At 48.5% G+C, this 25,922-nt stretch overlaps 1 protein-coding gene across 2 annotated transcripts in view; it reads right to left on the reverse strand.

Annotated features, from left to right (window-relative positions):
• Window positions 1-25,922, reverse strand: part of LOC147113792 (dedicator of cytokinesis protein 2-like) — an 80,211-nt gene that overhangs the window by 21,221 nt on the left and 33,068 nt on the right. For both annotated transcript variants that reach the window (XR_015079272.1, XM_085995118.1), the window contains exon 7: window positions 6,091-6,131. Coding sequence is in view for 1 of the 2 variants with exons in the window: in XM_085995118.1 (XP_085851244.1) it covers window positions 6,091-6,131 (41 nt within the window). In the remaining variant the exon portion in view is untranslated. The remainder of the gene's footprint in view (window positions 1-6,090; window positions 6,132-25,922) is intronic.

Below are 25,922 nucleotides of genomic sequence, written 5' to 3' on the forward strand. Positions count from 1 at the left end.
GTGGTCTGTGTAGTAATTCGCAATATAACACACAGACTTAACAGTGGCGACGAGTACGATCTTACCCTGCGGCAGAGATACATCCAAGGCAGTTTAACGGGGGGCGTCGAGAGGAGGCATCCGCCCTCATCATTCTGCTGAGAAAAGACTCGGGTCTGCAGAGCAAAGGAAGAATTCTGACACGAAGCCTTCCATCAGCAACAGGCAGTGATCATCCCTTCTATCACGGTGGTGGGTAAGCCGATCAGCGACGAGCAGCAAGTCGGCCACGTTGACTGTGAGTAGGGGAGAAAATTTAAAAAAAACGGAGGATATAAGGGCGGAGAACTCGACCACGGCCGGGGAAAGGAGCCGGACAGAAGTCGGGGCCAGAGGCGCTGAGACTGGGGCAGCGTAAGGCACGGAAGCCGCGGTGCATGCAAACGCAGCCGGTGCGAAAGACCGGGCTGCAAGCGGGCTGGGAGACGCAACAGCATCGAGAGAGAGCTCGACCGCGACCGGTGAAAAAGGCCGGGCAGCTACCGAGGCCGCGAGGCGCAGCGACCGGGTCAGCGTAAGGCGCGGGAGAAAATAAAAAAAACCGCGGAGAACTCAGCCGCAGCCGGGGGGGAAAGGACCGGACTGCAAGAGGGGCTGGGAGGCACGATTTGAAAACTGCTGGGGGAGGGCGAACGCAGCAAATCGGCAATCGCCATTACAGCCAGCGGGGGGAGAAAGGCAAACGCGGGAAGCCGCCATTTTCGGAGGCGGGGGAAGAAGACAAGCGCGGGAAACCGCCATTTTGTAAAAGGAAAAAAAAAAAAAAAAAGTAATTCTTTTGTTTCTCAAGAAGATCGCGAGGATGCCTAAGCGTGGTAACATCAACGATTTCGATTCCGATGTTGAAGATTGGGCCACGTATGTAGAACGCATAGAGATATATTGTAAGGCAAATAAAATATCAGATGAAGATAAAGCACTAACCTTACTAAACTCAATGGGTGCGAAGACATACGGGCTATTGAAGCATCTTCTATCACCAGCTAAACCGGCGGATCAGACTTTCGCTAATATTGTTGCTGTCCTGAAGAATCATTTGAACCCCACACCGCTGATGTTAGCGGAACGATTTAAATTTTATGTGAGAATGCAACTGAAAGAGGAAAGCAACGTGGAGTATTTAATTGAACTGCGCAAGCTAGCGAAATACTGTCAGTTTGGGGAAAGCCTGACAGAGGCACTGAGAGACAAATTCGTGTGTGGATTGTCGAAAGAAGGAACACAAAAGCGGTTGCTTGAAGAGAATGATCTTACACTTGATAAGGCTGTCACTATTGCAGCATCACACGAAGCCGCAGCGAGAGGCACCGCGGAAATGCAGCTGAAGGCAGCGGTACTCAGCGTAGATCAAATGGCTTCGGGTACAATGAAATGTTATCGTTGTGGGAAGACAACACACGATCAGAACCAATGCTGGTTTAAAAACCAGGAATGTAGAAAATGTGGCAAGCTTGGTCACATAGCTAAAGTATGCCGGTCAGGAAAGAAGACCAGCAACAAAAAGTCACCACAGGAAAAGTGCAGAAAGGTACATAAGGTGGCTGAGAAGAGTTCGGATGAACAGAATTCGGATTCAGACTCCAACAGCAAGGAACTGGGTAGTCTGAGAATTCACAACGTGAGTAAGGAAGCTGACCGACAAACTATCTGGGTCACACTGCAGATAGCAGGAGTCCAAGTGAAGATGGAATTGGACACCGGATCGGCGTTGACGGTCATGAATAAGCAAGATTACAAAAAGTTATTCAAACATATTCCCCTACGGGATACGGAGATAGTATTGCAGACATACACAGGACAAAAAGTATACCCCATCGGAAAAATAAAAGTCAAGGTGATACGCAAGGGCAAAGAACACCAAGGAATGGACTTATATGTACTACCTGAGGGAGGTCCACCACTTCTGGGACGGGAGTGGATCAGGAAAATAAATATGGACTGGCACTCCCTAAACGCAATAACGGTAGATTCCGGAGCGAAAGATGTCAAACCTGAACGATTGTCCAGAATATTGGATGAGGCTAAAGAGGTGTTCCAACAGGGACTGGGAACACTGAGAGGAATTAAGGCAAAAATCAAGATTGCAGAACATGCAAACCCAAAATTTTTCAAAGCCAGACCGGTACCGTATGCAATACGACCTGCTGTGGAAGCTGAGCTGGAAGGGCTGGAACGTTCAGGAGTACTGTCTAAGGTGGGCTGGAGTGAGTGGGCCACGCCCATTGTTCCCGTCATGAAGCGTTCATCGAGTAACAAGCCAGGGGAACCGGGGAAGGTCCGCATCTGTGGAGACTTCAAGATCACAGTTAATCCGGTGCTTCGCACGGTGCAATATCCGCTTCCGCGGATTGAGGATATCTTTGCTTCATTGTCTGGCGGGAAACGCTTCACCAAGATAGACCTGGCGCAAGCGTACTTACAGATGGAAGTTGAGGAAGAGTCGCGCCAGTATCTCACAATCAGCACGCACAGAGGCTTGTATCGATATAATAGACTGGTTTTTGGAGTGGCTTCGGCTCCGGCAATTTGGCAGAGGGCCATGGAGCAGGTATTACAGGGAATTCCAAGCACTCAATGTTACTTGGACGATATCCTGATTACAGGAGATGACGATGAGGAACACCTTGCAAATTTGAAACTGGTGCTCACCAGGTTGAAGGAATATGGCCTTCGAGTTAATCGCCAGAAATGTGAGTTCTTTCAGGAACGGATCTCGTACTGTGGTCATGTCATTGACCAGGAGGGGCTGCACAAGTCACCTGACAAGATTGAAGCTGTTGTGAAGGCTCCCGCTCCGGAAAATGTATCCCAGTTGAGATCGTTCCTAGGGTTGATTAACTATTACCATAAGTTTCTGCCAAATCTATCCACGGTGCTGCACCCGCTGAATGCTCTTTTGCAGAAAGAAGTACCATGGAAGTGGAGCGAGGACTGTAAGAAGGCCTTTCACAAAAGCAAGACATTGATCACCTCAGAGGAAGTGTTGGCTCACTTCAACCCAACGCTACCTATTCGTTTAGCTTGTGATGCTTCTCCTTATGGTATTGGAGCAGTACTCTCACACAAGTTGCCAAATGGCTCGGAAAGACCAGTCACATTTGCATCCAGATCATTGACCTCCGCTGAGCGCAACTATGCTCAGATAGATAGGGAGGCTCTCAGCCTGGTGTGGGGAGTAAAGAAGTTTCATCATTACCTGCAGGGCCAGAAGTTTACACTGCTGACAGACCACCAGCCGTTGGTATCCATATTCAACCCTAAAAAGGGCGTTTCCATTATGACAGCGCAAAGGCTACAGAGGTGGTCTCTTTTCCTAGGGGCACACCAATATGACATAGAATACAAAGGATCAAAACAGCATGGGAATGCTGACGGTTTATCACGCCTACCGTTGCCAACGGTAGAAGAGGCGCCTACAGTGGACCCAGTGGAGATGTTCCACACAACCATAGTGGAATGTCTACCAGTAACAAATTCTACGATCGAAAAGGAAACAAGAAATGACCCGACTCTCTCACGAGTCTACGATTTAACGGTGAAGGGATGGCCAGCACATGGCGAACCACTGTTGCCAGCATTTTCGCAAAGAAGAGAACAGCTGTCAGTGTGCCGAGGAACTTTGATGTGTGGATCCAGAGTGGTGATTCCACCCAAACTCCAGCAAAAAGTGCTAAAGGAGCTTCACGAGGGGCATCTGGGTGGAGTGAAAATGAATACCCTAGCCAGAGCGTTCGTGTGGTGGCCAGGTATCGATGGAGACATCGAAGAAATGACCAAGAGCTGTTTAGGATGCCAGAAGGTCCAAAACGCCCCACCACAAGCTCCTCTGCATCCGTGGGAGTGGCCCTCATCTCCATGGCAAAGGGTACATATCGACTTTGCTGGTCCATTTATGGACTCAATGTTCTTAATCGCGGTTGATGCACACTCCAAGTGGCCGGAGGTAATAAAGATGTCCTCCACCACCACGGAAAAAACCATCACAGTATTAAGGACCATATTTGCCAGGAATGGGCTGCCGGAACAGATCTGTTCTGATAATGGACCGCAATTTGTGTCCGAAGAATTCAGGAAGTTCTTAAAAAACAATGGGGTTAAGCACTACACGTCTGCCCCATACCATCCCGCCACCAATGGATTAGCTGAAAGGTTTGTCCAGACCTTCAAGAAGGCCATAAAGGCCATGGGTAATGAAGACATAAATCTACAACATAAGGTAGATAACTTCTTGTTGGCGTACAGGAATGCAACACATGCGGTCACAAACCAAACTCCCGCCATGATGTTTTTCAATAGAAGACTAAGATGCCGGCTGGATTTGATCAAGCCAAACATCAGAAGGGACGTAGAGAACCGGCAATTTCAAGGCATGAATGAAAGGCCAACTAGAACCTTCCAGATAGGTCAACAAGTTTTGGCCCGGGATTACCGTACCGAGAAATGGCAGCCTGGAACTATTTGCACACGACTAGGACCGCTGATGTATACCGTGGACATTGGTGAAAGCATAATAAGGCGCCATGCTGACCAGATCATAGCGTCATCCGAAAAGAGACAACCTACACCACAACTCTATACGCCTAATGATGAAGCAGAGATACCCATAGTATCTACCTCCGATCCGGTGATACTGGAACCAGATGAACCCGACACTGACATTCAAGCCGAATCGACCTTGCCAAAAGAACCTACTACACCACCGAAAACTACTACACCACCGAGGCATTATCCGGACCGAGTCAGGAAGCCTCCAGAGAGACTGAATCTGTGAACTGTTTTTACATTAAGTTGTGTATATATGTTATGATGTTATGTTTAATGGGAAGATATACTGTTAACCTAAAAAGGGAGGATTGTAGTGTATGTAACCGTTCCACCTTTAAGAGAACTATTTTAAGGGTTGCACTACTTTATCTTGGCGGCTGTATACTGTAATACCGGTGGTGACCACACCGGTATATAAGTGCTGTGTAAGGATTTATTGGGCAGTTCCGCCCTGACCTTCAACTAGTAAAGACCTGTTAAAGTTTACTCTTGTGGTCTGTGTAGTAATTCGCAATATAACACACAGACTTAACAGTATGGCCCTGGAGTCACATATAGGCCAGACCGGGTAAAGATGGTAGGTTTGGTTCCCTAAAGGACACTGGTGAACCAGTTGGGTTTTTACGATAATCCGAAAGATTCATGGTCACTTTTACTGATACCAGCTTTGTATTTCCAGCTTTTTCATTAAACCGAATTCAAATTCTCAAACTGCTACACAACCGTACCCATTTAATTGAACAAGCTGTTGAGAGAGTTTGTTTGTCATTGTCTTCCTTTTTATATTGGGCGTACTTGACCTCAGCATATATCCCCTCATCAATCCATACACCAAACGAACTGTCTGCTGTGTGGCGCTTGACTGTTACAAGGATCCTAGGATGAGCCGGAATTGCATAGACCTTCTCACAGTGTCACAATGGAGTCCAAGCTCGATCTCCACGTTATATCGCTACTCAGTTGATGCTGGTCGTAGGGCTCAGTGACAACATGGCGATAAAAACGTGCGACAGTTTGGATTTTTTTTTTAATGCTCTACTTAATGACCTGAATCCCATCAGTCTGACCAAACTGACCGATATGAACAGAGAACATTCAGACCCCATAAGCCTCTAGAAGCTGAGTAAAACAGCCTTCAGGTTCTGAGTCTCGGGGGCTCAGGGAAGGGAAAGAGATGGGATGTTTCAGGCTAGGGTGGATTTTAGCCTGATGAGATGCAACGGCACACAAATGAGCTTATCTGTGTTCAGCTGAGATTTACCTTTGCCTCAGCTCCTATTTGCTCCCTCTTGATTGCCCAATTATTTGCTACGTTCCCAATTTGAATTTTAAAACAACATGCAGACTCCATATTGTTGTTTATCAGCAAATATACAATTTATCCTTTTCACTTCAGAAAACAACGATGAAGAGATTACGGGAATCATGTGGAATATGAGTCTGCGATGCTAAGCTTATAAAGAAGACAGGTCACATGGTCATGACTGAATGTTATTATTTACATACCTTATGTACATCTCTTCCCGATTAATATCCTTGTAGAAATTCTGCAGGCAGAAATAATAGCATCTGGTTATTTAAAACAACACACACAACTTTAAATAGCTTCAAAATCTTGCAGGAGAATTCAATTACAAGGCCGGAGCAGACTAAAACAGCCTGACCTGGAAGTAGGTCTGTAAAGAGCGAAGGCAGGTTAATGTTTTGTGTACCTTCCTTTCATCAGAAGCTGGAGCTGCGCAGACAACCACTTCCGTTTCTCTGGTTACTTCTTGCACCCGGAGAGAGGTGTCTCAGCACTTTACTTGGGGGCGGAGTAGGGAAATAGGGGAACCAGAGAAGCTGGGGTTGAAGGGAAAATGGATAGGGTTGGGGGAGGGGGAAAAGGCATGGGCAAAGAAATGGGTTTTACGGCGAATTATGGAGCAAGAATGCCGGAGTCAATGCAAGGGATTTAGTGGAAGAAAATTCTAGAAGATATGGGGTATAGTTACTGAAAAAAGTAGTCATCGATGGTGAAATCAGGAGTAGCCAGAGGGGAAAAGGATGAATATGGAGCTGAAGGTCTGGATTAGATCACTACGGTAGGGCGAGGTGAAGCCACGGAGGCATCTGAAAGCAAAGTCGAGGATTTTGAAGTCTATTTGAAGACCCATTGGAACATGGAGAGGACGGGACTGGTGGGGAGTGTGTGACTCAGTGCATGCTTCTCGACCTGACTTCTCGTTCGTGTCCTTCTCAACCTGTCTGCAGCCTTTGACATGGTTGACCACGCCATCCTCCTCCAACGCCTCTCCACTGTCGTCCAGCTGGGTGGGACTGCACTCGCTTGGTTCCATTCTTATCTATCTAATCGTAGCCAGAGAATAACCTGCAATGGCTTCTCTTCCTGCTCCCACATCATTACCTCTGGTGCCCTCCAAGGATCTATCCTTGGCCCCCTCCTATTTCTCATCTACATGCTGCCCCTCGACAACATCATCCGAAAACACAGCGTCAGTTTCCACATGTACGCTGACGACACCCAGCTCTACCTCACCACCACTTCTCTCAGCCCCTCCACTGTCTCTAAATTGTCAGGCTGCTTGTCCGACATCCAGTACTAGATGAGCAGAAATTTTCTCCAATTAAATATTGTGAAGAACTAAGCCATTGGAAGACCGAAGCCATTGTCTTCAGTCCCCACACAAACTCCGTTCCCTAGCCACTGACTCTATTCTGAGGTTGAACCTAGCTGTTCACAACCTTGGGGTCATATTTGACTCTGCAATAAGCTTCCGATCACGTATCTGCGCCATAACTAAGGCTGCCTAGTTTCACCTCCGTAACATCGCCCGTCTCCGCCCGCCTCGGCTCATCCGCTGCTGAAACCCTCATCCATGCCTTTATTACCTCTACTTGACTATTCCAATGCACTCCTGGCTAGCCTCCCACGTTTTACCCTACGTAAACTTAAGGTCATCTGAAACTCGGCTAACTCGCACCAAGTCCCCTTCACCCATCACCTCTGTGATCGCTGACCTACAGTGGCTCCTGGTTAAGCAGCGCCTCGATTTCAAAATTCTCATCCTTGTTTTCAAATTCCTCCATGGCCTCGCCCCTTCCTATCACTGTAATCCCCTCTAGCCCCACAACCCTGAGGAGATATCTGCGCTCCACTAATTCTGGCCTCCTGAGCATCCCTGATTTTAATCGCTCAACCATTGGTGGCTGTGCCTTCAGCTGCCAAGGCCATAAGCTCTGGAATTCCCTCCCTAAACCTCCGAACATACAAAGTTCTTACAAGGCTTGATAGGGTAGATGCAGGGAGGATTTTTCCTCCTTGCTGGGGAGTCTAGAACCAGGGGTCACAGTCTCAGATTAAGGGGTCAGCCATTTAGGACTGAGATGAGGAGAAATTTCTTCACTCAGAGGGTGGTGAATCTTTGGAATTCTCTACCCGAGGGCTGTGGAGGCTTAGTCACTGAGTATATTCAAGACAGAGATCGATAGATTTTTGAATATTAAGGGAATCAAGGGATATGAGGATAGTGCAGGAAAGTGGAGTTGAGGTACAAGATCAGCCATGATCTTATTGAATGGCAGAGCAGGCTCGAGGGGCCGAATGGCCAACTCCTGCTCCTATTTCTTATGTTCTCTCCGCCTCACTTTTCTCCTTTAAGACGCTTCTTAAAACCTACCTCTTTAATCAAGCATTTGGTCATCTGCCCTAATTTATCCTGTGTGGCTCGGTGTCAAATTTTGTTTGATAACATTCCTGTGAAGTGCCTTGGGACGTTTTACTATGTTAAAGGCGCTATATAAATACAAGTTGTTGTTGTTATTGGTGGTGGTGTAGACATGAGGCTTCACCTTCTGACTGAGTTGTAATTTGTGGAGCCAAGAGAACATTGGAGTACTCAAGGGTCAAGGTGATGAAGGTATGGACTAGGATTTCGACTGCAATGGAGACGAGAGGCAGAGGTACGAGAGTGAACCAAATGAAGGGAAGGGAACAATAACAGGGAAAAGTTAACAGTCAACTGTATTGGCTCCATCACAAAGAGGCAGCTAATGAGTTTAATGTTTAATAGCCTGTAGATAGATATATTTAACATGCTGGAAAGAAGGGAGATCATGCTAGAACGGGATGCAAAATTCATCCCTGAATTTCTTGCTTTATGAGTTAAGAAATGTTCTGTTTCAGTGCCACGTGGATGTGGTAGCAGAGGTTGTCTGAGAAAGTGGACTGCACATTAAGCCGAGGCCCCTTCAGCTCCCTTGGGTGGGCGTGCAAGATCCTATTGCATGATTTGAGGAAGAGCAGGGGTGTCCTGGCCAATATTTATCCAACATCATTAAAAGACAGATTATCTGATCATTGTCTCACTGCGGCTCGTGGGATCTTGTTGTGCGCAAATTAGCTGCCAAATTACAATGCATTATAATTTAACGTCTTAATTTTGCTAAGAATCAAATCAAAGCAATAAAAAGTAATTGAAGTGCAGTGGAGCAGCAAGATATTTCTCCGTGGGCTATTTGAGTGTGTGGGAATTGTATCCATGGCAGATGTGTTTGAACACAATCCACTTGAAACGATTCCTTACTTCTGAATAATGGGCTCCATCTCAATATTAACTGGAGGGTAGGGGCCAAGTGCGGGACACGAGTAAGGGTTGGAAAAAGGGGGCGAGAAGAAGTAGAGTGGGATGTAATGGCTAGGTGGCGTCAAGCTTGGGTTTTAAAAACTTAACGACTGCAAGAAGAAAGACTGAATTAAACACTGAATGAGATGTGAAAGGATTCAGGCTGTCACTGCCCAATGTGACAGAAGATGCAAGGAAAACTGTCTTCATGAAGAGGGATTTGATCAACTTTTTTGGTTCTAGTGGGAGACGACGGCAATTTTTAAGCTTCTGATACATTGATATCCTTTTGAAGTTGGGTGTTAAGAATACACCTTGAACCCCAACCATCATGCTTTCCATCACGATTTAGTGAGCAGTCATGGGCAGAGTAAGAACTTCCGCAGTCAACTTCTCATGTGTTCCTCCTAGTGGCCAGTGTCAGAACAGCATTGGAAGAGGCCTCTGCCGAGGTTACTGGTGGAGTGGAGGAACCCCCGAGGAAATTTATCCCCTAGAGTAGGTCACGCATCTGGCATATTTAGCTAGAGCTGGTGAAAAAAAGAGAAAGAACTTGCATATATCTATCTATCTATCTATCTATCTATCTATATCTATAAAAGACCTCTTCTGTCTGTCTGTCTGTCCATTCTCTATACACGCAAATGTTATAGAGCGTACCTACACGTGTGTTACATCAAAAGAAAGCTTACGATTCCGGACCGGTCATAGGCGTATTTACGTTTCGGTGAGACAAAATTTGTGCCCACGGTATCCCAAAAACGTTCAAAATTCCGCTCATTATCCCCTCATTAGCATTGAGTGACTGTGATGTCGAAGAGCTGCTATGATGTCAGAGCAGTTTTTGTGCTGTCATAAAGAAATCAATGCTTTCACTGTGCCCAGCCTACAGAGCTGGGGTGACTTGGGCCGGGCCTCTTCCTCTCTTCTCTCTCTCTCTCCCCGTCTCTCTCTCTCTCTCCCCATCTCTCTCTCTCTCCCCCCTCAGTCTCTCTCTCTCCCTCTCTCTCTCTCTCTCTCTCCCCCCCAGTCTCTCTCGCTCTCCCCCCAGTCTCTCTCGCTCTCTCTCCCCCCCACTCGCTCTCGCGCTCTCTCTCCCCCCCACTCGTGCTCGCTCTCTCTCCCCCCCACTCGCTCTCTCTCTTCCCCCCACTCGCTCTCTCTCTCCCCCCCACTCGCGCTCTCTCTCCCCCCCACTCGCTCTCTCTCTCCCCCCCACTCGCGCTCTCTCTCCCCCCACTCGCGCTCTCTCTCCCCCCCAGTCGCTCACTCTCTTCCCCCCAGTCGCTCTCGCTCTCCCCCAGTCGCTCTCTCTCTTCCCCCCAGTCGCTCTCTCTCTTCCCCCCAGTCGCTCTTTCTCTTCCCCCCAGTCGCTCTCTCTCTTCCCCCCAATCGCTCTCTCTCTTCCCCCCAGTCGCTTTCTCTCTCCCCCCCACTCGCTCTCTCTCCCCCCCACTCGCTCTCTCTCTCCCCCCCACTCGCTCTCTCTCTCCCCCCCACTCGCTCTCTCTCCCCCCACTCGCTCTCTCTCCTCCCCACTCGCGCTCTCTCTCCTCCCCACTCGCGCTCTCTCTCCCCCCCACTCGCCCTCTCTCCCCCCCACTCGCTCTCTCTCCCCCAACTCGCTCTCTCTCTCCCCCCAACTCGCTCTCTCTCCCCCCCACTCGCGCTCTCTACCCCCCACTCGCGCTCTCTCTCCACCGCACTCGCTCTCTCTCCCCCCCCACTCGCTCTCTCTCTCCCCCCCACTCGCTCTCTCTCTCCCCCCCACTCGCTCTCTCTTCCCCCCACTCGCTCTCTCTCTCCCCCCCACTCGCTCTCTCTCCCCCCCACTCGCTCTCTCTCTCCCCCCACTCGCTCTCTCTTCCCCCCACTCGCTCTCTCTCTTCCCCCCACTCGCTCTCTCTTCCCCCCACTCGCTCTCTCTTCCCCCAATCGCTCTCTCTCCCCCCCACTCGCTCTCTCTCTCCCCCCCACTCACTCTCTCTCTCCCCCCCACTCGCTCTCTCTCTTCCCCCCATTCGCTCTCTCTCTTCCCCCCAACTCGCTCTCTCTCTTCCCCCCACTCGCTCTCTCTCTCTCTTCCAACAACAACATGCCCTCAAAAAAGCCTCGGCACCGCCGGGCACCCCCAGCTAGTATATATATAATTGCTCTTCTGTCTGTCTGTCCGTCCTCTATACACTCAAAAGTTATAGAGCGTACCTACACGTGTGTTACATCAAAAGAAAGCTTACGATTCCGGAACGGTCATAAGTGTATTTACTTTTCGGTGAGACAAAAATTGTGCCGACGGTATCCAAAAAACGTTCAGAATTCCGCTCATTAGCAGTTGACCAATCCTACGGGGGAATTAGCATTGAGTGACTATGATGTCGAAAAGCTGCTATGATGTCAGAGCAGTTTTTGTGCTGTCATAAAGAAATCAATGCTTTCACTGTGCCCAGCCTACTCAGCTGGGGTGACTCGGGCTGGGCCTCTTCCTCTCTTCTCTATCTCCTTCCCTCACTTTCTCCTTCCCTCTCTCTCTCTCTCCTTCCCTCTCTCTCGCTCTCTCCTTCCCTCTCTGTCTCTCTCTCTCCTTCCCTCTCTCTCTGTCTCTCTCTCCTTCCCTCTCTTTCTCTCTCTCCTTCCCTCTCTGTCTCTCTCTCTCCTTCCCTCTCTGTCTCTCTCTCTCCTTCCCTCTCTCTCTCTCTCTGTTTCTCTCTCCTTCCCTCTCTCTCTCTGTTTCTCTCTCCTTCCCTCTTTCTCCTTCCCTCTCTCTCTCTCTCTCTCGCTCCTTCCCTCTCTCTCTCTCCTTCCCTCGCTGTCTCTCTCTCTCTCCTTCCCTCTCTCTCTCTCTCTCCTTCCCTCTCTCTCTCTGTCTCTCTCCAAACGGGGCGATACCGAATTTCTAGCCCTCTTCCTCTCTCTCCCCCCAATCTCTCTCTCTCCCCATCTCTTTATCTCTCTCTCTGTCTCCCAGTCTCTCTCTCTCTGTCTCCCAGTCTCTCTATCTCTTCCCCCAGTCTCTCTCTCTCTGTCTCCCCCAGTTTCTCTCTCTCTCCCCATCTCTCTCTCTCTCCCCCCTTAGTCTCTCTCTCTCTCTCTCTCTACCTCCCAGTCTCTCTCTCCCCGTCTCCCAGTCTCTCTCTCCTCCAGAATCTCCCTCCTCCAGTCTCTCTCTCCCAGTCTCTCTCTCTCTCTCCATCTCTCTATCTCCTCCAGTCTCTCCCTCCTCCAGTCTCTCTCTCTCTCCCCCCATCTCTCTCTCGCTCCCCGTCTATCTCTCTCTCTCTGTCTCCCAGTCTCTCTATCTCTCTCTCTCTCCCCAGTCTCTCTCTCCCTTCCCCGTCTCTCTCTCCTCCGTCTCTCTCCCCAGTCTCTCTCTCTCTCCCATCTCTCACTCTCTCTCCCCAGTCTCTCTCCTCTCTCTCCCCAGTCTCTCTCTCTCTCCCCAGTCTCTCTCCTCTCTCCCCCCAGTCTCTCTACTCTCTCTCTCTCCCCCAGTCTCTCTCTCTCCCCGAGTCGCTCTCTCTCTCCCCCCTCAGTCTCTCTCTCTATCTCCCCAGTCTCTCTCTCTCTCTCTCCCCCAGTCTCTCTCTCTCCCCCCCAGTCTCTCTCTCTCTCCCCGTCTCTCTCCCCCAGTCTCTCTCTCTCTCTCCCGTCTCTCTCTCTCTCTCCCCCAGTCTCTCTCTCTCTCCCCAGTCTCTCTCCCCTCTCTCCCCAGTCTCTCTCCTCTCTCTCCCCCCAGTCTCTCTACTCTCTCTCTCTCTCTCAAATTAAAATTCAAATCGCTTTATTGGCATGATGACAAGGTACATCTTATGTTGCCAAAGCATCGAAAAACATTCATGGTTGAACACATAAATATAGATCTATCCATACAGTGTATAAACAGATATATCCCTGAGTGTATAAATATACATTCATATAATTTGTATATACTCTTTTCTTATATTTAGTGGTTGTCCCTCTGTTTATGGCAAGCTGTAACATAGTGTGCCGCTAAGGTTACACAATTTATTTCTTCCCCTAGTAGGTATGGGAGTTTTTGGTCGTCATTCAAATTTCTGAATTCCGGGCATATTTTTGTGAATTTTGGGTAGAAATTCTCCCTTATGCCCTGATATTTTCTACAAGCTGTGAGGAATTGCATCTCTGTCTCCACCACTCCCTGACTGCAGTGAGAGCATATCCTGTCCTCTCTTGGTAGCCGGGTCTGCCTGTGTCTACCTTTTTCGATCGCCAGGCTATGTTCACTAAGTCTGTACATTGTCAAGGTTTTTCTCAGTTTGCTATCCTTTACCATGGTCAGGTAATCAGCCATGTTGTATTATCTGTTTAGGGCCAAGTAGCAATTGAGTTTGTTTTGGGTTTTTGTTGTTTCTGCCCAATATGACAGATATTTTTCCTTTTGCTTAGTGACGATTGTGTTGGGTCGAATTCTTTGTGTTACGCTGTCACTGTCCTGGGGCTGGTTATTGTTAGTAGTGTAAGTAGTTACTTCATTCAGTCCCAGGACTAGTTGACTGAGGGTATTCTTCTTTATGGTCCTCTCTTGGCATTTCAGCGCTTCGTAATGATAGCAGTGGGGGTTGCTCATTTTTAGGTGTTTCCAAAATTTGGTGGCTCTTTTTTGGATAGTGATTATTAATGGATATTGGCCTAGTTCTGCCCTGCATGCATTGTTTACGGTTTTCCTTTGAGTCTGGAGGATACTTTTACAGAATTCTGCATGTAGGATCTAAATTGGGTGTTTGTCCCATTTTGCAAATTCTTGTTGTGTAAGCGGTCCCCACACCTCACTGCCATAGAGTCTCTCTCTCTCCCCCTGAGTCGCTCTCTCCCCCTCAGTCTCTCTCTCTCTATCTCCCCAGTCTCTCTCTCTCTCTCTCCCCGTCTCTCTCTCTCCCCCCCCAGTCGCTCTCTCTCTCCCCCCAGTCTCTCTCTCTCTCTCCCAGTCTCTCTCTCTCCCCCCCAGTCTCTCTCTCTCTCCCCCGTCTCTCTCTCTTCCCCCGTCTCTCTCTCCCCCAGTCTCTCAATTCAATTCAATTCAAATCGCTTTATTGGCATGATAAGGTACATCTTATGTTGCCAAAGCATCAAAATACATTTATGGTTGAACACATAAACGCAGTTCTATTCATACAGTGTATAAACAGGTATATCCCTGAGTGTATAAATATACATTCGCATTATTTATATATACTCTTTTCTTAGGTTTACAGGTTGTCCCTCTGTTCATGGCAAGCTGTAACATAGTGTGCTGCCAGTGCTACACAGCTTCTCTCCTCCCCCAGTAGGTATGGGAGTCTCTCTCTCCCCCCAGTCTCTCTCTCTCTCCCCTCCAGTCTTTCTCTCCCCCAGTCTCTCTCTCCCCCCAGCCTCTCTCTCTCTCTCCCCCACTCTCTCCCTCTCCCCCCAGTCTCTCTCTCTCCCCCACTCCCTCCACTCTCTCCCTCTCCCCCCAAGTCTCTCTCTCTCTCTCTCTACCCCCATCTCTCTCCCCTCATTCTCTCTCTCTCTCACCCCCACCCTCTCTCTCTCTCTCCCCTCAGTCTCTCTCTCTCTCCCCCCCACCCCCCCGGTCTCTCCCTCTCCCCCCCAGTCTCTCTCTCGCTCTCTCTCTCTCTATCCCTCTATCTCCCCAGCCTCTCTCTCTCCCCAGTCTCTCTCTCCCTTCCCCCGTCTCTCTCTCTCTCCCCCAGTCTCTCTCTCTCTCTCCCCGTCTCTCTCCCCCAGTCTCTCTCTCTCCCCCTCAGTCTCGCTCTCTCTCCCCATTCTCTCTCTCCCCAGTCTCTCTCCTCTCTCTCCCCCCAGTCTCTCTACTCTCTCTCACTCTCCCCCGTCTCTCTCTCTCTACCCCAATCTCTCTCTCTCCCCCTCAGTCGCTCTCTCTCTCCCCCCTCAGTCTCTCTATCTCCCCAGTCTCTCTCTCTCCCCCAGTCTCTCCCTCTCTCCGTCTCTGTCGCTCTCTCTCTCCCCAGTCTCTCTCTCTCTCTATCTCCCCATTCTCTCTCTCTCTCCCCAGTCTCTCTCCTCTCTCTCCCCCCAGTCTCTCTACTCTCTCTCTCTCCCCCGTCTCTCTCTCTCTCCCCCAGTCTCTCTCTCTCCCCCTCAGTCACTCTCTCTCTCCCCCCTCAGTCTCTCCCTCTCTATCTCCCCAGTCTCTCTCTCTCTCCCTCTCCCCCAGTCTCTCCCTCTCTCTCTCTCCCCGTCTCTCTCTCTCTCTCTCCCCCCTCAGTCGCTCTCTCTCTCCCCCAGTCTCTCTCTCTCTCCCCCCTGGTCTCTCTCTCTCTCTCCCCCAGTCTCTCTCTCCCCAGTCTCTCTCTCCCCAGTCTCTCTCCCACCAGTCTCTCTACTCTCTCTCTCTCTCTCTCCCCTGTCTCTCTCTCTCTACTCCGTCTCTCTCTCTCCCCCTCAGTCGCTCTCTCTCTCCCCCCTCAGTCTCTCTCTCTATCTCCCCAGTCTCTCTCTCTCTCTCTATCTCCCCATCTCTCTCTCTCTCTCCCCCAGTCTCTCTACTCCAATTCCAATTCCAATTCAAATGCTTTATTGGCATGAAAGTTTACAGAGAACCATATTGCCAAAGCTTACATTGCAAAAAGGTACAGTTTTCCAACATTCTGTAGGTGTCAATCGATTTGACATTTGTTGGGTACATACAATATTACTTTTAAACAATATTAATTTTAAACAGTCTTTGTACTTCATTTGGTACGTTCAATATTAATTTTAAACAGTCTTAATTTTAAACAGTCCTCAGGTTGTGACATGTTGTTACATATTTGGCCCCAAGGTATGGTCTGTCTCCTTCTCCTAGGACTAATCTCAATTTTGACAGGTCATCCAATTCCTTGAAATCTGGGGTTGTTTGGCTTAGCTTGTTGAATAATATGTTTCTTGATGTGTTGAATTTTTCGCATTTTAGGAGGAAATGCATTTCTGTTTCAACCTCGCCAGCCAGACATTGATCGCATATTCTATTCTCTCTAGGCTGCCAGGATTTCTTGTATCTGCCTTTTTCAATTTCCAGTTGGTGGTCGCTTAGTCTGTACCTGGTGAGGGTCTGTCTCTGTTTTGTGTCTCTGATGGTCGTGAGGTAGTCTGCCAGTTTATATTCTCTTTTTAGGGCCCGGTAACATTCTAATCTGCTTTGGCTTTCGGTTATTTTGTTCCAATGTTCCAGGTAGGTTTCTTTGCATTGTTTAATGATTTGGTTCACTCGGATTGGTGTTTGGACAGCTGTGTTGGTCTGGGGCTGGTCAGGGTCCGGCTGAGTACTTAGTTTCAGTAGCAGCTGACTCAGGGGACTCTTTTCTGGGTTTAGCTCTTGGGTCTGAAAGGCTTTGAAATGAAGGGTGTCTGGGGAGCTAGATTTGAGGTGATTTAGGAAGTTTAGTGCTCGTTTTTGGATGTTTATTATCAGTGGGTATCTGCCTAGTTCGGCTCTGCATGCATTTGTTGGCGTTTTTCTTTGGGTGCGAAGGATGCTTCGGCAGAATTCTGCATGTAGGGCTTTTATTGTGTGTTTTTCCCATTTAGTGTAGCTTTGGTGATTTAGCGGGCCCCATACTTCACTACCGTACAGTGCAATGGGCAGGATTATGCTGTCAAATATTTTGAGCCAGATTTTGATTGGGATTTGGATGTTGTAGAATTTTCTTTTTATTGCATATAGGGCTCTTCGGGCTTTTTCTTTTAGTGCATTCACTGCTATGCTGAAGCTCCCTGATGCTGTAATAGTTAGACCAAGGTAGGTGTAGCTCATAGTGTGTCCTATAGCGGTATCACTGAGGGTAAACTGGTATTTGTTTTCCTGACATCTGGGCCTTTTTTGAAAAATCATGATGTTGGTTTTCTTTAGATTTACTGTTAGAGCCCAATTTTGCCAGTATTTGTCGAGTAGGTCTAGTTTTTGCTGTAATCCCTCTTTCTCTCTCTCTCTCCCCCCAGTCTCTCTCTCTCCTTTCCTCTCTGTCTCTGCCTGTCTCTCTCTCCTTCCCTCTCTCTCTCTGTCTGTCTCTCTCTCCTTCCCTCTCTCTCTCTCTCTCTCTCCTTCCCTCTCTCTCTCTGTCTCTCTCTCCTTCCCTCTCTCTGTCTCTCTCTCCTTCCCCCTCTCTGTCTCTCTCTCCTTCCCTCTCTCTCTCTGTCTCTCTCTCCTTCCCTCTCCAAACGGGGCGATACCGAATTTCTAGCCCTCTCCCTCTCTCTCCCCCCAATCTCTCTCTCTCTCCCCGTCCCTTTATCTCTCTCTCTGTCTCCCAGTCTCTCTCTCTCTGTCTCCCAGTCTCTCTATCTCTTCCCCCAGTCTCTCTTTCTCTCTCTCTCCCCCAGTTTCTCTCTCTCCCCACTCAGTCTCTCTCTCTCTCTCTCTCTCTATCTCCCAGTCTCTCTCTCTCCCCCAGTCTCCCAGTCTCTCTCTCGCCTCCAGACTCTCCCTCATCCGGTCTCTCTCTCCCAGTCTCTCTCTCTCTCCATCTCTCTCTCCTCCAGTCTCTCCCTCCTCCAGTCTCTCTCTCTCTCCCCCCAATCTCTCTCTCGCTCCCCGTCTCTCTATCTCTCTCTCTCTCTGTCTCCCAGTCTCTCTATCTATCTCTCTCTCTCCGCAGTCTCTCTCTCCCTTCCCCATCTCTCTCTCTCTCTCCCCCATCTCTCTCCCCAGTCTCTCTCTCTCTCTCCCCCAGTCTCTCTCTCTCTCCCCAGTCTCTCTCCTCTCTCTCCCCCAGTCTCTCTCTCTCTCCCCAGTCTCTCTCCCCCAGTCTCTCTACTCTCTTTCTCTCTCTCCCGTCTCTCTGTCTCTCCCCGAGTCGTTCTCTCTCTCCCCCCTCAGTCTCTCTCTCTCTATCTCCCCAGTCTCTCTCTCTCTCTCTCTCTCCCCGTCTCTCTCTCTCTCCCCCCTCAGTCGCTCTCTCTCTCCCCCCAGTCTCTCTCTCTCTCTCCCAGTCTCTTTCTCTCTCTCCCAGTCTCTCTCTCTCAATTCAATTCAATTCAATTCAAATCGCTTTATTGGCATGACAAGGTACATCTTATGTTGCCAAAGCATCGAAAAACATTCATGGTTGCACACAAAAATACAGATCTATCCATACAGTGTATAAACAGATATACCTCTGAGTGTATAAATATACATTCATATAATTTGTATATACTCTTTTCTTATATTTAGTGGTTGTCCCTCTGTTTATGGCAAGCTGTAACATAGTGTGCCGCTAAGGTTACACAATTTCTCTCTTCCCCTAGTAGGTATGGGAGTTTTTGGTCGTCATTCAAATTTCTGAATTCCGGGCATATTTTTGTGAATTTTGGGTAGAAATTCTCCCTTATGCCCTGATATTTTCTACAAGCTGTGAGGAAGTTCACACACTTCTCCAATGCGATCTCCTGGGAAGCCACTCTCGCCACCCTCACTCAGCGCTTCCTCAGCGGAGGCATCTACGAGAAGCGTGGGACGCCTTTTTTTCCTTCCCTTCTTGTCATTAGAGGATCTCCAGCAGCAGAGGCGGCAGCAGCAGAACCAGGAACAGCAGGATGAGCACCAGGAGCACCAGGCTGCTGCTCACTCACCTGAAGCTGCACAGGCCAGAAGGGGCCAGTGCTTGGAAGTGGCTTGAGAACACCTTGCTGTGCTTTAGGGGGCCATGGGGACCCGTATCTGCACTGGCAGTCCTACTCAGAAGGACTTCCATGAGGATCTGGTTTCTCTGTTCAACAGATGGCCAACGCTCCTCAAGAGATGTCATTCTCTTATGTGCACTCACCATGTTTTCCGTATCCTGGCGAGTTATCTCCTCCATGGAGGTTGCCAACCTTTCCATGGTGATGCGTTCATGCGCCAATGACTCCACAAAGGCTCTGCTCATGGTCGCTTGGGACTCCTCCATTCACTCCACACTTGCAGCGACCCTGGAGACAAAACCTGCCAGACTCCTGCATCTGTGCATGGAGATCCATCACCTCTTCTCTTGCGGATGGACCCAGAGGCAGAGGGTCGACATGCAGCGCAGCTGAGCTGAGCTGGCAGAGTCTTGCGCCCTCCGACGAGGACTCTCCACTGCTGTCCCTGTCTCCAGAATCTGCTGAGGCTCACTTGTGAGCTGTGAAACACCAGGTGACAACACTACTCTATGTCCCGAAGGTTCCCCCGAGGTGTGAGTGTCTGCGCTGGTGCTGGGAGCGCTTACTTCTGCTGACGCTGCACCCTCAGAGGTTGGAGCTTCCTCTGAGGAGTCTGGCTGCACAGCCTCTTCCTCCTCCACAGTGAGGATGGGGGCTCTGGATGGTACTGTGGGGGAGTAAAGGAAGGAGATAGAGATGTAATGCCAAGGTTCTTCTGGTGACTCCCAGCGAGTTGGCATCTGCTGACACCTGCATCCATGCAGCATTGGTCTCAGTAGGAGGCCTCTTCCTCCCTGACCTAGGGAAGAGGACCTCCCTGTGGGCCCTAACCCCATCCAATAATGCCTGCAGTGAAGCCTCGTCGAATTTGGAGGCAGCTCGGGGTCTGGCACTGCCCACAGCTGCTGCAGGCTCCTCTGCCATCCTGTATGGTTCGTTTGGAAGCCTTCAGAGGATGCAGTGCTTGCTATGGACCTTGAAAGCACCACGAATGATGACATCATACTGTGGGGATTTCTGACATGAATTGGACAATTAGCAAGGCTTCCCACATGCTGGGAATTAATTGGCCACTTGAGGGAAAATTGCGTGGAGCTGGCTGACACTTATTAATGTGTGTCAGAAACCCCACATTCGGGGAAATCCGACCATTCCCCACACAAGCCGAAAATCGGGGCCTTTGTGTCACCACAGGTGCGCCCCACTAGCAGCATGGACAGCATAGCTGGTGTCCGGGAAGTGACAGCAGTTTCTGCTCTAAACCCGAGGCAGAAGTTCAAGTGGCCCAGGAACGAATTTGCCCCATTCCTGAACCCTCCACTGTTCACCTCACTGTAAAAGAGAATTTCACCAACCTGCAAAAGTATGTAGCGCATTTCGGCTACGAAGTTCCCCCTCTTCCAGAACATCTTACCTCAATACTCAAAGCAGTAATAGTCTCACAGAAACATTTCTACACTCTGGAGCAGAAGACAGTAGAGATAGGGGCCAAGATATTGGACATTGTAGTTCCACCCTGGTGGGACATTTTTGAAAACATAGAGGTCCCTTCGTGGATTAGGCTGGCTACCCACATCCTCGTGGTTTGCCAGCTGGGAATAGTATTGTACCTAGTGTGCACTCAGTGCAAGGGAAAAGGTCAAATACTAGAATTCCGAAACCAAAGGACCTGGAAGGAGCATTATGTGAAGGTGGAGGGAGATACACCTGTTTGAATTTTTTTGTGTGTTTCTGAATAAAGATTGTTGTTTCTTTGTGTTCTTTTGTTGCTTTTAATAAAGACTTTCGACGTGTTACTTTAATAAAGAAGTGTGTGTACCAAGTGGTGCAGGGGTGTTGGGCCCCCTCCATGCTTGGATGTGTGTAAACGACTGTAATTATTCTATGTATGCTTATCTACACTACATTTTAACAGAATGGGAAATGCATGTGTCATGGGATCATAGATAGGTAATTACAGGGGAAGATTGACTATGGAGGGTTGGGAATTTTACTCACCTTGAAAGGATGATACTTAAAGCGAGTTTAGTATCAACAGGGGGGAGTGTAGGGTTCTCAAAATTCCCACATTCCCCAAAAGTTATGGATAAAGGGACCCTGTATGGACAAGTTACTAAAAAAGGGTACCCGAAATGGCTTAGGAAACCTCGTGACCAAGGCTTGCAGGATTTTAAAAGCAAGGCCCTGCAGAAGGCAGGCCCATTCAAATCTTGAAACGAAACCTAACATTCATGGATCTGTGAAAGACTTTGCCATTTTCTAAAGCCAGACAGCTAGGTAAACACAGAATATGCATTCTTCACCTTGGAACAGATCAAGTCAGGGTGGACCTAATCTTGAGGCCATTAACTTTTTGCATAAATAATCGGTAACAGCTCACAGGTAGCTACCAAGCCAGGAAAGATGATTACATTTCATAAATGACAAACAGCCAGGATATCGAAGCCATTAAACAAGGAGACAACCGCCCCAAAAACAGTTAAAGTGGATGACTATAATCATTTTAGACGATTAAACAAAGAACTGACCTGATTTGGCGCGCAGATAAGGGGTGAAGAACCGGGTATAATTGTAGGCCCACCGGTAGCTCTCGCTTCTCTTGCCTCTTGCTCCTGCCTCCCTCTCGACACCGGGGAAGCCCATTACAACACCGGGGGCCAAACGCGGGAGGAGAACGGAACCCGATTTGAACACACACAAGACACACGGGGCCGCAAATAGACGAGACGAGACGAACGGCAAAACCGATAGGCAGAGAAGGGCAGCGAAAAGAAGCGTTGGGGACGAGCGGGCATACACCCCGGCCTAGTTATAAGCTGGCGTTTGAAGCATGAGTAGAAAAATCAAAATGACAATATAAACCGCCAACCGAGCACCAACCACAACAAAACCGTCGGCGACCAAACCACTGCCAGAAGAACAACCATTCCTGCAAGGTGAAGTACCCAACAAAAGACTTTACTCCCTATTTTTCTAACGAAGGAAAAAGAAGGGTACTTCACACAGACGACTCCGCCGCCGCGCCCTGTGACCACGTGACGACGGCAGGCCCCAAAGGACAACAAGAGCGAACCCCAAAACCACAACCGGCTTAATCGACAGGTTTCGAACTGTCAAGGAAACCCCATTGGTGAGCATGAATTCCTGGCCCCTCGTAGCTTAATCTAGTTAGGTATTGGGATGGGATAAGGGTAAGGGGATTTTTAATGTGTTTGTTCCCTTTATGTGCCATGTGTTCCCCATTCCCAAATAAGTGTAATTTTATATGCCTGTAATTATTCTAGTAATTCTCAGTGTTGTGATTTTATTGTGCCTTTAATAAAAATTGCGGTTTTCTTGCACCAAACCAATTGTCTACTCTATTTTCTGTATCGCCGCCTGTACCTAAGTCCGGTCTAGAACCCAGGGGTGTGGGAGCGATTCGAACCGCTCAGAGACAGTCAGGGGCAGAGCTGACTGGGCACACGCCACCCCCTACACAGAGGTGAAGGTAGAAAACATTACACTGTGACACAGTCGAATAGATTACCTCCTGAGCTATTCCAAACTGTCTGTCTGTGATTTATTCAGCTTGCTGCCTCTCGAGATTAAATTAAGCAAAGCAGCTCCCTGATGTCAGGGAGTTATGTACAAACTCTCCAACATGCATCATTATTAAACATGCAGTTAGCTAATTAAGATCAGGTAGTTCATTGTGTTAATTCGTTGATTGCCAGTCGGAATTTCAGCACCTTAATGAGATGCTAAGTTATGCAGATTGCTGGAATAAACACACTGTGCAATTTTGGCTGGATAAAGCTCCTGGAACATTCTGTCGATTCACATGAAGTTTAGGTTGAGATGATTTGTCTCCAGTTAAACGCTGGAGAGGCCTATCATGCTCTGATCAGCCAAGGTACCAGGGAGCTACATTTTTTTTCTACCGACGTCGATGACTCTTGCTCGGGTAGACTTCCACAGGCGGCACCTGCTTTTGAATGCCTCAGCCAAGTTGCCCTTGAGCCTGGTACCACGTCGCCAGCCTGTGCAACTGCGGAGAGGCATTGCCTCGGAGCCCAGTGCTGGTCTCACCTGGGCACTCGTACTCGGCACCAGGATCAATCCCTTCCCTAGCCCGAGAGATGAGGCTAATTATAGCAACCCTACCGGCATCTCAGCTAACTGAGTACGGACTGAGAATTGGATCTGGGATCTTCCTTGTCTGTGTAGGTCAGCATCACTCACATTCCTGGCAGTGCCTGTTGATCAAAGCCCTGAACACCGCAAGACCAGCGCTGGGACTTAGACTATTAGCGAGCGGCCACTGCAAAAACCCTGGAGGCCTTGAGATAATGGAGTGGTGCACATGGGCAACCGCTGAACACCTTAGTTTTGAATTGTTCTCCCTGCTGCATTAGATGAAGCAATAACCCATTTATTTTAAATCAGATAGTGCCTCGGCTGAAGTAGCAGAGCGAGGAGGTTCAGAGCAACGCATTATGTGGTCACCTGTTGGCATCCTACAGCGGATTGTCAAGACCAGGATCTGTTAGCTGGCAAGAGTAAGAGGGCGTGTATGTATGATGCTTACAGTTGCCAACTCTGATTGGACATATTCTGGGAGGCTTCATCACAGGACCCCCTGCCTCCAAATGCCCCGCCCCCACACTCCCACCATTGGTCAACAACAACAACAACAACTTGTATTTATATAGCACCGTTAATGCAGTAAAAAGTCCCAAGGCGCTGCACAGGAGTATTATAAGACAAAACAAATTTGACACTGAGCCACATAAGGATACATTAGGGCAGGTGATCAAAAGCTTGGTCAAAGAGGTAGGTTTTAAGGAGCGTCTTAAAGGAGGAAAGAGAGGTAGCGAGGTGGAGAGGTTTAGGCAGGGAATTCCAGAGCTTAGAGCCTAGGCAACAGAAGGCACGGCCACCAATGGTTGAGTGATTATAATCAGGGATGCTCAAGAGGGCAGAATTAGAGGAGTGCAGATATCTCGGGGCGGGGGGGTGGATGGGGGGGCTTGTGGGGCTGGAGGAGATTACAGAGATAGGGAGGGACGAGTCCACGGAGGGATTGAAAAACAAGGATAAGAATTTTGAAATTGAGGCGTTGCTTAACCGGGAGCCAATGTAGGTCAGCGTGTTGGGTGAACAGGTCTTGGTGCGAGTTAGGACACGGGCAGCCGAGTTTTGGATGACCTCATGTTTACGTAGAGCAGAATGTGGGAGGTCAGCCAGGAGTGTGTTGGAATAGTCAAGTCTAGAGGTAACAAAGGCATGGAGGGTTTCAGCAGCAGATGAGCTGAGACAAAGGCAGAGACGGGCAATGTTATTGAGATGGAAATAGTTATGGCGTGGATATGTGGTCGGAATCTCATTTCAGGATCAAATATGACACCAAGGTTGCGAACAGTCAATCAGACAGATGTTAGGGAGAGGGATGGAGTCAGTAGCTAGGGAATGGAGTTTGTGGCGGGGACCAAAAACAATCGCTTCGATCTTCCCAATATTTCATTAGAGAAATCCCCCAACATGTCCATCCTCATGGTGCACCGTCTTCCCACGGCCAATCGGAAAGTGGACAGACTCATTACCTAATTGGATGATCCTTCACTGTCAGTTGACAGCCTTTTTTCCCCATGTCTGTTATTTTTATAACTAATAAACAAAAGTGTTCAAAGAATTATTTATTTTTTACTTTAAGGGCGAAAAATTGAGTGGCGCCCCCTTTTCAGTGCCAAGTATTTGTAAAAATGTTTGGCAAAATTTTATTTTTAAACAAGGCAATGCCCCTTTAAATACATAAAACAGCAAGTTCTTACCCAACGCTGACATTTGCTGAATGTCAGAACTGGGCACTTTGCAGCCTGCCGCACTCAACATTGAGTTCAACAATTTCAGATAATTATCCCTGCCCCCATTTTTCATGCAGTATGATTTTTGCCATTCCCATTTGCAACATTTTATCTTTCCTGCCTCTTACAAAAGTACAGGATGTTCTTTCTATTTCTTCCTCCCCTCCTAACCGCCCCCCCCCCCCCCGTCTCTGCACCTGCTTAATATCTGTTACATCTCCAGCTTTTTCCAGTTCTGATGAAGGGTCCCAGACCTGAAACGTTAACTCTGTTTCTCTCTCCACGGATGCTGCCTGGCCTGCTGAGTATTTCCAGCATTTTCTGTTGTTATTTCAGATTTCCAGCATCCGCAGTATTTTGCAATTATACTCCCATTATCATAGATTGATATGGCACAGAAGGAGGCCATTCAGCCCATCAAGTCTGTGCCTGCACTTTGAGAGAGCTCTCCAATTAGGCCCACTCCCCTGCTCTTTCCCCACAGCCCTGCAAATTTCTCCTTTTCAATTATTTACCCAATTCCCTTTTGACAGTTACTATTGAATCTGCTCCACTGCCCTTTCAGGCAGCACATTCTCGATCACAACAACTCGCTGCGTAAGAAAATTCTCCTCATCTCTCCTCTGGTTCTTTTGCAGGTTATCTTCAATCGGTGTCCTCTGGCTACTGAACTTCCTGCCACTGGAAACGGTTTCTCCTTATTTACTCTATCAAAACTCCTTGTAATTTTGAAAACCTCTATTAAATTTCCTCTTAACCTTCTGAGGAAAGTAATCCCAGCTTCTCCAGTCTCTCAACATAACTGAAGTCCCTCATCCCTGGGACCACTCTGTGAGACGTCAAACCGAGGCTCTCGCTTTGTGTGTTTGTCTCTCTCACTTTGTCTTTATCTGTCTTTCTCTTTCTCTGACTCTCTCTTTGTCTTTGTCTCTCTCTTTGTCTCTGTCTCTCTCTTTCTGTCTCTTCTGTCTATTTCTCACTCTGTTCACAGGTCGATTCTTGCTCTTACAGACTCTGTACCTGTCAGTTCCTCGTTAGTATAGTGGTGAGTATCGCTGCCTGTCATGTGGGCGACCTTGGTTCAATTCCCTGACGGGGAGGATTTTTAACATCCCCAATTTTAAACCTTTGGGCAGCTCCTTAAAATGCTCCTTGGAAAAGTTGAACAGAAAAAAATTAACTACAATAATTTTAAAAGATTTACTGGCATATGAAGAACAACTTCCTGCACCAGTTCCTCGTTAGTATAGTGCTCGCCCTCTGTTTC

The sequence above is a fragment of the Somniosus microcephalus genome, chromosome 8, assembly GCF_052327205.1.
Source record: "Somniosus microcephalus isolate GS21.2 chromosome 8, FLI_Smic_1.0, whole genome shotgun sequence".
In the NCBI taxonomy this organism is placed as follows: Eukaryota; Metazoa; Chordata; class Chondrichthyes; order Squaliformes; family Somniosidae; genus Somniosus; species Somniosus microcephalus.